This window comes from Mytilus galloprovincialis, chromosome 14 (genome assembly GCF_965363235.1).
Source record: "Mytilus galloprovincialis chromosome 14, xbMytGall1.hap1.1, whole genome shotgun sequence".
Classification (NCBI taxonomy): domain Eukaryota; kingdom Metazoa; phylum Mollusca; class Bivalvia; order Mytilida; family Mytilidae; genus Mytilus; species Mytilus galloprovincialis.
In genome coordinates, this window is record NC_134851.1 from 14,173,926 (window position 1) to 14,187,591 (window position 13,666).

General features: G+C 31.3%; 1 protein-coding gene across 2 annotated transcripts in view; it reads left to right on the top strand.

Moving 5' to 3' along the window:
- LOC143058411 (transient receptor potential cation channel subfamily M member-like 2) overlaps nucleotides 1-13,666 on the top strand; it is a 38,594-nt gene that overhangs the window by 15,384 nt on the left and 9,544 nt on the right. For both annotated transcript variants that reach the window (XM_076231905.1, XM_076231906.1), the window contains exons 10-21: nucleotides 14-95; nucleotides 730-845; nucleotides 1,327-1,485; nucleotides 2,109-2,180; nucleotides 3,134-3,257; nucleotides 4,525-4,623; nucleotides 5,063-5,162; nucleotides 5,711-5,936; nucleotides 7,067-7,354; nucleotides 9,272-9,412; nucleotides 11,915-12,160; nucleotides 13,093-13,297. In XM_076231905.1, coding sequence (XP_076088020.1) covers nucleotides 14-95; nucleotides 730-845; nucleotides 1,327-1,485; nucleotides 2,109-2,180; nucleotides 3,134-3,257; nucleotides 4,525-4,623; nucleotides 5,063-5,162; nucleotides 5,711-5,936; nucleotides 7,067-7,354; nucleotides 9,272-9,412; nucleotides 11,915-12,160; nucleotides 13,093-13,297 — 1,858 coding nt within the window. The remainder of the gene's footprint in view (nucleotides 1-13; nucleotides 96-729; nucleotides 846-1,326; nucleotides 1,486-2,108; nucleotides 2,181-3,133; nucleotides 3,258-4,524; nucleotides 4,624-5,062; nucleotides 5,163-5,710; nucleotides 5,937-7,066; nucleotides 7,355-9,271; nucleotides 9,413-11,914; nucleotides 12,161-13,092; nucleotides 13,298-13,666) is intronic.

The window sequence follows — 13,666 nt, forward strand, 5'->3', positions numbered from 1 at the left end:
TTTTTTCACGTAGATATACGTTTTCTCGTTAGACGACACAAGTGAAACTTTGGACAGGCATATCCAAGATATGATTTTCACCATAAGAAATAAAGGTATATTTGTTAATAAATACTTAAACTTACTATTTAACCTTTATTTACAGAGACAAAACTGTATTCTTTGAGATCGTTTCGTTGTCTAGTATTTACCACTGTGGTAAAAAGAAAATGACAGCTAAGCGATCAGGAGTGCTGGAAAATCTTCCTTTTGCATAGTAACATTGAAATTTAGTTAATGCATGTTCTCATTTTTATGTAATGAATAAAGATCAAAACTTATTAATTTTCATTTCATTTCAATTTTAATCACTGGTAAACAAATTTGGATCTGAAACGTCATTTCGTCTGAAAGACTGAAAATTGATAATTACGGTTATTTCGTAAAATTCACTTCCAGTCAATTAATATCTGTTAAGTCTGTGTGTAGATTGTTAATATACAGTACTATTACTGAATTGTCTCAGAAACTGAAAAAAAGTGAAAGAACACACAACAAAAATTAATAACGAAACCAAACCCTCAACTATTTCATTGATATAATCTTACTTTGTTTGTTTTTCATAGTTATTTTAAATCAAAAGAGTAAGACAATGTCTTTATAGAATTCAACAGAATACTAAAACTTTACTTATGGGAATATATTTTATATAAGTATAATTGTGAATACTTTTATACATCCATTTTGCAGATAATAAAATGGATACCGAGAAAAAAATTCGTTTGGTCAATATCTGGAATAGACCTGATATAGCTGAAAACCACATTTTTAACATGCAGAATAGACAGGACATTGCGTATTTACGGGTAATAACTTACTTCAATTGACAAATTATAGTATTAGTATTAGCCAAAAAAACAGGTTCAACCCACCATTTTTTTCTTAAAATGTCAATATGAAGATATGATAAAACTGCCAATGAGACAAATTTCCAGGGGAAAATATTAAATATAAAAGCATCTGTTAGACTGACATTAAGGCTTGAAACAATCATTGTTAACAATTGGTATACAAATTTGAAATAAAAATACATATCTAAATCTATAAGAGCAATTGAATACATTAAGTAATGTTTTTTATATTTAGTCCCTTTGCTTTTCAACTTCGTACTTTATTTGGCCTTTTTAAAATTTTGATTCTAACGTTACTGATGAATCTTTTGTAGACGAAATGTGCGTCTGGCATAAACATAAATTTCAATCCTTGTATCTATGATGAATTTATTTACCATGAATTTAAACAGTTATTTTATTTAACATGTTTAAACAATTGGTTTATTATTTGCAGGAATCGTTGAAAAAGAAAGATAGTGCAGTATCAGAGCTGTTTAAAAAATCTTTGGTGAACAACAGGGTCGAATTTGTAACCCTTGTGTTGAAATACATATTAGCACCAGAATGTTATCAACAATTTGTGACAGACAATCTTTCTTTACTATACAGAGAGGTATGTTCAGAACTTGTAAATTTCATTCTGAATTTACCCGCCGAAAGTTTAAAAGATAACAGCTGGTGGATTAGCTTCAACCCCAACCTTGACAGGAATCCATCATTCATTGGAATCCAGATTCAATAAAACAAACAAAACGATTGGCAATATGAACAAAAAATACACAAAATTTAGTATTCATGCAACCAAATTTTTTGAAATTCGTTCGCAAACTAGAATTATTATTGAGTTTTTGTTCTATTTTCAAAAGAACTTTTAGTATCCCACTTCGCATTAAATAAAATTCTGAAATATATTTATACAGGCATTATCTATGATTGAGATTTTATAAAAAGTGCATATACTTGGAATCACATTTGTATTTGTACCCTTCACGGAAAGACACGCTCCCTAAAATCTTAAGATTTTCAATTTTAAATTATCTGGCATTAATTTGTTAAGGTTAATTTTGTTATATATGTATTTGATGCTGGACTCTTTGTGTGTCATTGTAGTATTCAGCTGTAATTATAGAATATGCAAAAACGAAAATACCAAGAAACAAATCTAAAATACTGATGATTTGTTATTTAGAGGATTGATTTTTTTTTACAATAATCCTTTTTTTTTTTAATTTATAGTGTATGGATCCAGAAAAGGAGAGTAGTTGTACCGCAGGACAGTTCCTACACGAGTATTTACAGTCATCAAAAGTAAGATGATATTTCATTTCATAATTGTGTTACTTCAATAATGTTGATAAAGAATAAAACGAAATTATAAAAAAGCTTGGTTTATCCTACTTGCAAACTACCGACGTTGTAACAAATACGATTTTTAATATTTAATTGCCAAATAGATATAAAAAAGGCAGTAAATATCTGACTAGAGATCAATAATGATTGTCTGGGAACATTTCATAATTGTGTTACTTTAATAATGTTGATAAAGAAAAAACAAATTATAAAAAAAAGCTTTGCTTGTCCTACTTGCAAACTTCAAAGTAACGTTATCATATGATTTCATACCGATAATATTTTTTTAATATTAAAATAAATAAAAAAATATATCTTACTAAAAATGAATAATGATCGACTGGGAAAATTTGTTTATTATTAAACATGAAACCATCTAAACCTTGAAAATGATCTGACACTGATGGAGTTTTTTTGATGTACCGACTTCATGCAGGGGCGTTTATCAAAAAGAAAAAAAAGAGCTCGCATTATCTTTTATTTCATGTTCAGCCTTATTAATTCTACCACTGAATAATTCAACATTTGGTGAATATTTTGATCCCAGCTTTCCCATTGAACTGGAAATAAAAAATAACACAAAGACATGGAAGTCTGCTTAATATCTTGAATCACATCTATGATAAGGATCGGCTTAGGACGTAAATTAATCGAAATTGTTAGGCAATTCATAACACTGGAGAAATTACCCTATTTTTTCATCGACTTGGACTGTTCCTAGATATTGGCACGACATAGTTGTAATTCTGATTTTTAAGTAGATAAGAATAAGTAAAATCAGAAAAATACTGAACTTTGAGCTATTAGTCACCGAAGTCGATAGGTGTTTTCTTTTAATGTAAAATACATTAATCTGTAAATCATACAAATGTTTGAAACACTTAAAATAATAAAATATATTTCCAAAACAGCAATCAATGTTGAAGAGAGGTAACTGGAAAAACGATCGCAGTGACCTTAAATATCTAGACGATATAAATCAAGCTGTTATACTGCTACTTGGCAATAGACAACTCAAGCCTATTGAGACTATGGGTAATTTAATCGCATTTCATGTCGTTCTTATAAAAAAAGGAGATGTGGTATGAATACTAATGAGACAACTATCCACCGAAGTTCAAAATAAGTGGATGTAAATAAATGCAACAGTATTATACTGCTGTTTGACAGCCATAATTCGATAAAACAAATACCAATCCGAGTAAAAAAATCAAATCGAGAGAAACACATAAGTAAATTATATGAGGAAAACAATGGAATAACAGAAAAACTGAACTACAACAAAAGCAAACACTAATATACATTGATACGGACTGTTGATACAATGTCTTTGATATGTTCATTTGCTGTCAATTTACTATTTTAAAATGTAAAATTATTCTTGACACTAAGTGGTATCTACGTCAGGCAGAGATTGCCATACCGTATTATCGTAATTTTCAGTTTTTTAATGCTGTTCAACTCATTTTGTTTATTTGACCTCCCAACTTAGACGATTCGATCATCATCGATGTGTTTCATGTAGACAAAACGCGCGACTGGGTTACCAAATTATATCTATATTATAGTTGTACTCACCTATGTTGCAGAACCAACAAGCGCATGGAAATTTGAGATTTTGTTTTGTCAGATCGGAATTCTGAGTACATAACTTTCACAAATGTCCAAAAACACATTTATATTTGAACAATACTTACCTCGTTATCATTGAAAAGATTAAGAAAAAAAAATAAAACTTATAACTTGTATAGTCAGTGTTGTTATGCATTTTCTGTGTTCATTTCGACAGAACGAATACGCGTTTGAATGAGGAACAAGATTAAACTTGAGAATTAAAATAGGGAATGTGTCAAAGAGAAAACAACGTGACCATAGAACAAACAGCTGAATGGTACCAATGGGTCTTTAATGCAGAGAGAAACTCCCGCACCGGAGGAGTCGTTTTATTTAAGAAGTAAACAACTGGAATATAGAAATCAGATTATGTTACCATTAACAATTCAACTGCAAAACTCCTGGGGATGAAAAAATATCATATGTCAGAGCGGTAGCTGGTATTGTCATGATAAAATTGTGACTCTCGGGGCTGCAGAAGTGTAGCAGGCCGTCTCATTATCCGAGGGCAGATAGATTCCTTTTATCAGTTTTGCTAGTTAAGTACTTATTTGCCTGAGAGCTGTGACCCCATGTATTGCTTTAAATGATATGTTGTACATTATATAAAGTATTTCAAGCAATATCGTTATGCACAGATAAAAATGATAACCTACTCATACATTTTTTATTGTGCTTTGCTTTTTAGGGACCATATTTCCCTTTAAAGCACTTTTTATTTGGGCAGTGCTTATGAATCGAAGGGAGATGGCTGAGCTATTTTGGAAAAAGGATAGTGATTTTATATGTAAGATTTTCATATTATGTATGCATGGTTTGTGTAACTTGCAACTATTTAAATTATCGTCCTTTAAATATGCGTTGCAATCATACGTTGAAATATGAAAAACAACACATTTGACTTTTTTCTGTATATACCTTCACCACGAACAATTAGAGCCGAATATTTGAAAGCCAAGGATGTATAAGAACCGAAAAAGTTAAAGAGCTTTATTACTATTAAACAGTAAAATAACAAAATTACCGAACTCCAAGAAAAATTAAATTAAATAGTCGCGAATATATGTAAAACTTGGATTTTCCAATATCTATCTACATCATGTAAGTTTGAAAATGGCGTACTTAATTCGCCGCGAAATCTATTAGATCGGGATAATCGCAGAAAAACGTATACGCGAAAATAAGTTTGCTTACAGTACATGATAGATTGAGTACATGTTATTTAGGTGCAGCGTTGTATGCAAGTTCATTGGCCAAGAAGCTAGCAGAGAGCGCTTGCTCAGAAGAAAATATGGAATTGATAACATCGTTTGCAGAGAATTCCAAGTGAGTGTAAAATGCCTCTATTAAAACAATTAAAGATTAAAAAATATCTGTCAATTAATGTACAAGACATAATTCGCTCTTCGAATATAGTATTACATTGACATCTATATCATGTATATAGATTATTATATAAAATAAGAATAGCGTGACAGATGCTGATAGCGCATATTTCTTGTCTATCTATTTGCTTAAAATGTATGCACATTTTACGCGGTATGTAAAAAGGATTCGGGGAATAAATATAGCTACGATGTAGGAAAGATAGATTAAAATGTTTATGATTTGTTATGTGTTTTCTTCCATCATTATTTTCAAATAATGACATTAATATCTACTACCATAATTGTTAAAAAAAACAATAAAGATTTAATCGAAAATGTGTGGAAAAAATTACAACAGCAACATTTACAGTTCGTGCTTTTGAATCACTTTTTCTGGATTTACCTTCATCGGGAATTTTCGGGGATATAGGTAAGCCAGAAATGTATAGATACGTAGCCCAGGTAGGAACTATCTAATCAAATTGAATTGTCAACAATATTTTACAGATATTATGAAACCCTTGCATACAATGTGATGACAGAACTGTATTGTAAAGATAAATCCAAGGCTAGACAACTGTTGGTGAAAAAAGTTGAAAGATATGGTAATGCAACAATATTTGAATTAACAGAACACAACAACCTAATGAAGTTTATTGGACACACTGCATGCCAAACAAAGTTGAATATAATTTGGAAGGGACGAATTGCTACTTATACTTCACACATGAAGGTATTTTCAAATAACTCTTATAATAGTTAACTTAAAAGATATTGTGTTTTCTTTTTTCTGTTCCGATAAGATATATATTTATATTTAGCCTTTTCCAAAACCGCGAAAATCAAGTTTTCACAAAAGAGTTTTTCTGAATGCAGGAAAACTGATACCAACAAAAAATATATGAATTAACAGTAACTAACCTCTATTAGCTTTTCTAGTGGAATACTCCTTTTGTTCAGCAACTATATTGGCAACTTTCTATGCCAGGGGTCCTATGTTCGACCAGCAGCGTGTACAGCGATATTGTTTGAAGACACATCTTGCTCTACTTTTATATTTGGAACTCACATTGTTAGAGTTGTATTAATTTGTAAAAAATTTATAAGATTAAACGATTCTGTTGAACATGTTGAAGCAGTTATGATTATTGAATGATGTACGTCTAATATAAGTTGATATATAAACAAAATGACACATTTGAATAGGAAGCGAATGTGACCGTTTTTGTGGTTAATGTTATCATTTATTATTTATATTATTTCCACTTGCTCTGTTGATTAATTAATAAGTACACGAAATATGATTTTGTCATTTTTTATGGACTTTTATGTCCTATAGGTTTTTTTGTTATACGTTTATAAAATAATGTAAACACCATCGTTTCTATGCATAGGCTAGCCTACTTTATCGTGGTCATTCTTGTAGATCATAATTGATACTGTTGGCCATAATGCAATTATAAATCGTGGAAATAGGATTGAGTTGTATTGATTAAAGTTAATCTAGTTTGGTAATTTAATCACCAAAAAATGGACGTTTGACGTTGTTTGTCAGAATAAGATAATTTTTGTGTTTATGGTAATATCATTTCCAGATTTCATCAAATTAATGATGACATAGTGTATCTTGTGTCTTATTCTAACTCGTTGTAAAAGAAATTAAGGGTATGTATGTTAATGTTTTAGGCCGTTGAAAATTCAAAACGGAAAGTCCCTAATCAAACGACAAAACCAAAAGCTAAAACACATCAAACGAATGGATAACAACTGTCATTTTTCTGACTTGGAACAAGCATTGTTCCCATTTATAAAATGGTGGATTGTTTGGTATGACTAAATTAGATTAAAATTCCTATTTTGAAGGTAATTTTTGGCGCTTTCCTACCCTTTTTGATACAAAGCATGATGATTCAAGACGACAAAGAAAAGAAATCTACTTATGAGACGCCCAAAACCCGGTATGCATTAGACATACACAAAGGTTTGCCAAACGGTATTCACAACGGGTCGACAAAGCATGGACCTGAATTTCTTACTGAGCAACACCAATCTAAACGAGCAGAAAACTGGAATGGTATAGCATTTCATAAAAGAATAAGAAATATTTATTACTTTTACAACGCACCTGCAACTAAATTCATTTTTAATGTAGTAAGTACTTTATATACATATATATTAGTAGTTGCAGTATCTAGGTGTTTCACTTTAAAAGATGAAGATGAACCACAATGTGTACCTTGCAACTGCAAGTATACTATTAAACATGTTTTAATTAATTGTATTGACTTTGCTGATATTCGTAAGAAGCATTTCAATGTCAATAATATGTATGATTTATGTAATAATGTTCCATTTACAAATATTGTTGCATTTTTAAAAGAAATTGAAATTTATTATAGAATAAAAAATGTTATTATATTTAAGTCGTTTGTTAATTTTTATCACGTTATCTTACTGTTGATTTTTATTTGTAAATAATCAATTTGCTTTAGTCTAGAATTTTAATGTATTGAAGGACTTTTTGTCTTATTTTAAAAATATGCTTTAAATTGTAAAAATATTCGAATTAGCTCTCGCCGCGATATAGCCTTTTTGTGCAAATGCGGCGTAAAGAAACCAACAATCAATCAATCATTCACTTTAAATAAAACAAATCACCGAAAAAAAAAATTCAACTGACTAAAATGGGTTTGTATAATAAACATGTTAAATGGGGTTTATCCTGTAAGTTGAACTTTGAATATGCTTAAGTAAATAATTATCTTATTTAAACTAGAGAACGGAACGTTTATAATACATTTTGATTAATTTAATGGTATGACACGCACACCATACAACCATGAACACATGCTCTTCAACAACAGACAGACAGTTGCCTTTATGATACTACAAGCTCTTAAAATAGAAACATTGTAAAGCTGGTAAATCATTTTTATCGTTTATTTGTCCATTTGTCTCCATGAATGTGTACCTTTCATTCATCCACTATCCACTTGTGTTTAAAAGAGGGACGAAAGATACCAAAGGGACAGTCAAACTCATAAATCTAAAACAAACTGACAACGCCATGGCTAAAAATGAAAAAAGACAAACAGAAAAACAATAGTTCACATGACACAACATAGAAAACTAAAGAATAAACAACACGAACCCCAACAAAAACTAGGGGTGATCTCAGGTGCTCCGGAAGGGTAAGCAGATCTTGCTCCACATGTGGCACCCGTCGTGTTGCTTATTTGATTACAAATCCGGTAAATAGTCTAATTCGGTAGGTCACATTCATGTTAGGTCACATTTAAGTTTAGTTGCAAATCTACTGAGTCAAATTCAAATTCTTTGTGATTGAATATAATCAGTTTTTCAGACATTAAAGGTTGTTTTCTAACTTGTAAATCATGCTCGGTTCTCATGTTATTTTCACAAACAGATACTCGATCAGGAGTTTGTGTTTTTTCGAAAACAAGTGATAAGTTATAACTTTTCGAATAGGGTGTATAAGGTTACACTGAATTCAGTATCAGAAACATGTGCATCATAAAAACATCATGTATAAAATTATTTTACAATATTTTATCAAGTCTTAAGGATGTACTTAGAAAAAATTAAAAAGTCAAGAATTTAAAATCAATACTGTCAGTTTAAGAGTATTAGTTAAATAACAAAATAAGCTATAAATAGTGAAAGGTTATGGAGCTCCTTTCTTTTCGAGATGTTTATTTTTAAAAAATCGCGGGAAAAAACTGACTCGGACTTTTACCTTATACTTGTATTAGTATTTTGTGGGTTTCAAATCGAAAGAAAAGAAATATAGAATCTGCTAAAATTGTGGGAAATGACCATTTAACAGCTATTGTACATGTTGAAGTCTTATATAAAAAGAAAAATGGGTGTTATGGGGCAAAACGCTTTAATGTAAAATGAGAAGTCCCAATATTTGACACAGATTCCTAAACCTCACCTCAGTACATCCTTAAACAGCCTTTTATAAATTTGTTAACAATAAAATGCATATACTGATTTGATAATACTATTTCAGTGTACGATAATACATTATGCGTTTGTTTTCAGTTGGCGTACACAGCTTTCTTAGTGGTTTTCTGTTTGTTTGTGCTGACAGATTTACATTCAATGGTTAAGGGTGGCATATCTACTTATGAATATGTCACATGGGGATGGGCAGCATCTATGATGACAGAAGAAATCAGACAGGTAAAACAACTTATTTACATGGAACTCCAATTCTTAGCCTACAGATTCCAAATCTAATACTAGTATTATGTATTGGATTGCGTACCTTACTCTAATATACAAACACTAGAACACACCCGCGAAATCGCGGGGAAATAGAGCGTATGTAAACTGTAAAAAAAAAATATACTGACTGGAGAATTTCAGGAGAGGTATCAACATTCAAAGGTACTTAGGGACCTGGCACATTTTTTTTTGCCCTCCTCCTATTTTCCAAATACCGATTTTTATACCTTCTGTTTTTCTGCACTCTATGAACATGCATATATACTTTAATTACTCAATACAGAGAATTTCAGGAGAGGTATCAAAAGTCAAAGGTACTTATATATATACATCAGTGAACGCCATGAATAGTAAAGAGTCCCCCCCCAAGATAACCATTGGAATTTATAGTAAATTATAACAAATACAGTAATTCATAGTAAATGTCTGTAAGTATATAGAAATATATCCGCAGTGACCTCCGTTAATAGTAAACCATAGGCGGATCCCAAGGGGGGGGGGGGGGGCCCTGCCCCCCATTTCGTTGAAAAAAAATTTGTTGATTATATGGGGAAGCATGAGAGTAACGCCCCCTTTTTAGGTCAGTCAACGCCCCCCTCCCTTACGAAAAGTTCTGGATCCGCCACTGTAAACTAATTGATAGTAAATAGCAAATATTATTCATTTTCGTTTTCCTCCCAAAATAACCCAAACTGAAACACGTTAAGCAAGGATGATACATGCTAGAACTCAAAATGATAGCATAAAGCAAATTCATATACTTTATTTCATAGTCTTTGTATGTTCGAAGTACAGAAAAACACAAACCGGAAGTCTAATCTGACTTAAAGTTTTGTCCAATGACGGGAAAATATCCGGACGCATTCTTTTTCGTTTTTATCCCAAAATAACCCAATCTTAATGATCATAAGAATGGATGACAAATGCGACTATACATGTTACCTATAGGACACAGAGGCAAGATGATTAATTTATTGTGAAAGGAGGAGAAGCGACACCAAAAATGAGGTCTTCTCGTTTAATAGTATAGATAATAATTGCCTGATTCGTTCATATTTAATGTAAAACCAAAACAATAGACTTACATTTGTTAATACAAGCTTTTGTAGACGCCAAATCAATTACTAGGATTTATGGCTACATGCATAATGAGAGAGAATCCCTTTTAAATTTATTAAATGTAAACGAAGAAGTGAGTAATGTTACTTTCAATACTAAATACGTTATGAAAACTGTAACCGAGAAAATCAACTTTCTTGACAATGATGAATGATATAACATACTTTTAAACAGCTATTGTTATAACCGTGGACACCCAAACGGTAATAAATTAAGCACTGATAGACAATTTAAACAGGAACGAAATATTGAACCGTATGTCTTATTGTAAATACCTAGACAACTCAAACGCGTTATGGCTCCGTTCCGCGCCGCATCACTACTGCTACATTCGGGTCTTTTTGTCCTTTTAATGGGGAAATAGGGTATGTGAGTTTGCTCAAGAAAAGAGAGGCAAAATAGATAAAAAATTGTAAACTGATAAGTCGATGATATATTGACAAAACAATGGCAAACACTAAAAACGATAGAATGAAAAACAGACCACAACAGTAAAATAATAAAAGAAACATTATCGCCTATGAGCAAGTATATATGATAGTATCTTTTTAAATCGATATTTAAAGTGCTACTGGTAAAAAAGAAATAAACAATTATGTTTAAATTAAAAATCGAATAATTCGAATCCATCTGAACACTTGATGAACGATGAGTGTTTGGAAGCAGGTGAGTCCATGTTTAGTATATCATTATCACAGGACATATGTATTAAAGAAAATACAGACGTAAAAATAATCTTTAATCGACAAGTTATTCCTTGACAACATTCTTTTTTTAACTCTAAATATGAAGGGAGATGTAGGGTAAACGTCAATGAAAATCCAATCAACGACACAAACAGCCACAAGGAGGCAAGATATAGTGTCCAACAATATACATGTGTGTGTTAAGTTTTGATAGAATCTGTAGCACAAACCATCAGTGCCTTAATATCGTATGACTCAAATACCCGTATCAAATTTACTTTTCGTGCATATACCATATTAATCCACTGATGTACAGTAGGATATAAACATTTATATTTCTCCAACAATCGGATACATTTGGAAAACATAAGTGTCTATTTCTAATTTTGCAAAGTGATATAAAAAAGAAGATGTGGTAAGATTGCCAATGAGACAACTGTCCACAAGAGACCAAAATGAGAGAGAAATTAACAACTATATATAAGTCACCGAATAGTGATGCCTTCTTTTATCAGGCAATGTCAATAACCAGAAATCTTGTACACACATTTATATTTTTTAACAAGCACGGTCAGCAAGTGACATCGCACAACTATTTGAGTTCTTTGATATCTATATAATAGAAATTAACTACACGAAACTAATTTTTCAGGCTTTAGTTATGTCAAAGGCGCCGTTCAGGTATGTGACTTGGTTCAATTTTTGGACAGTATACGAAGTAATCATGTTTTGTCTGTTTATTGCATCTGTTCTCCTTCGACTAACCTTGTCAGATGTTGATTTTAATTATGCACGTGCGATGTACGCATTGACGCTTGGATTGTATATTGTGAACATCATGCAATTTTTTCTTGTTTCGAAGACAATTGGTCCAAAGGTCATCATGTTGGGGAAATTGGTGAGTATTTGTTTTTAAATTCTTTATATTCCTATCATTTTATGTATGACCACCTGACTCTTCTTACATTTATTCTCGATAATTCAATGTTTTACCCCCTGCTGCAACCCGGAGAAGGAAAATAGACATATCATACCACCTGGTTTTTAAGCGTACTAATGTCAACATTTCCAGTTGGATTTTTATGAATTTAATATCAAATATAACATAGAAGATGTGGTATAATTGCCAATGAAACCTTGTTATACAAACTGCTTCAGTTGATGTCAACTGTTGAAAAGAATTTGAAAATTAAGATTCAAAACTACTAAGCATCGCTGACAAGCTATTGTAATTGCTGATACATGCAAGTTCAATTAACAACAGAATGTCATAAAACACACCGAAGAAACTTCTATTAGAATTATTTTTCATTAATACACACGTACATAGATTCAGTTTTAAACAGTACAGGAATTAAACTTTGGAAGCAGACGTTTTTGTTTTATCCAATCATAAAACGTAATGGATTTGGTGCCTCTGAGGCACTATACTGGGTTGACCTTTGTCAGTGTACTCATAACTAGACGATCAAAATATTTGAGCTAGGTATCGTCATCTTAATTTATAAATACGTGATGTGTGCCGTTATAATAATTGTTTTTGTAAAAAATCAGAATTTTGGATTCAAATTTTACATTCTATCATATTTTTTACCGTGCCTTTTTTTCTTAGCATACTGTATTTCTTACTGCTGAATGCCTCACATTAACCTTAGGTTGTATTCATCATGTATTCTAGGCTTAATGTTTTGTCAAAACAAAACACTATAATAAACCGCTTTGAAAACCCAAACAAACAAATAAACACACAATTTTGGTTTAAATTACTTTAGTACTGAATACACAGATAGTAAATTTTAGATATATTGAGTCATGTTTTGTCTCTTACAGATCTATGACATCATTTTCTTTGTGTTGCTATTTGCCGTGTTTGTATTTAGCTTTGGTGTCTTTTACCATGCAAACATGTACCCTAACAACTTATACCATAACAACGGTACATTGACCAAGAGAACTGCATATGGACTTTTCAAAAATATCATATATATGCCATACTGGCAGTTATATGGGGAACTGAATTTAGATACCTACGGAGGTAATGCTTTGATTTTTTTTATCAACATTAAATTCATATCACATAAAACAGATATTTTAACACGTTTCCGTTTGAATTGATCCAAGAAATGTAGGTCGTCGAATTTGTTTTCTAGGCTTTTGACCCACAGATTTTTTTCACCTATGTACATGCACTTATCCAAATAATAATCACCTTGAGAGAACTATCCAATATATATAGACGCAACTTTTAACTAAACTTATATAATAAGCAAATCTAAAATCATTCATTTTTGATAGGCATAGGTGATCGAGTAGTAGGAAGTTATTTCGGGTACAATAGCTTCTCCTCGTCATGATATAGTTGATAGCGGGAAGCGACATTTACACCAACAAGCAATCAATAATA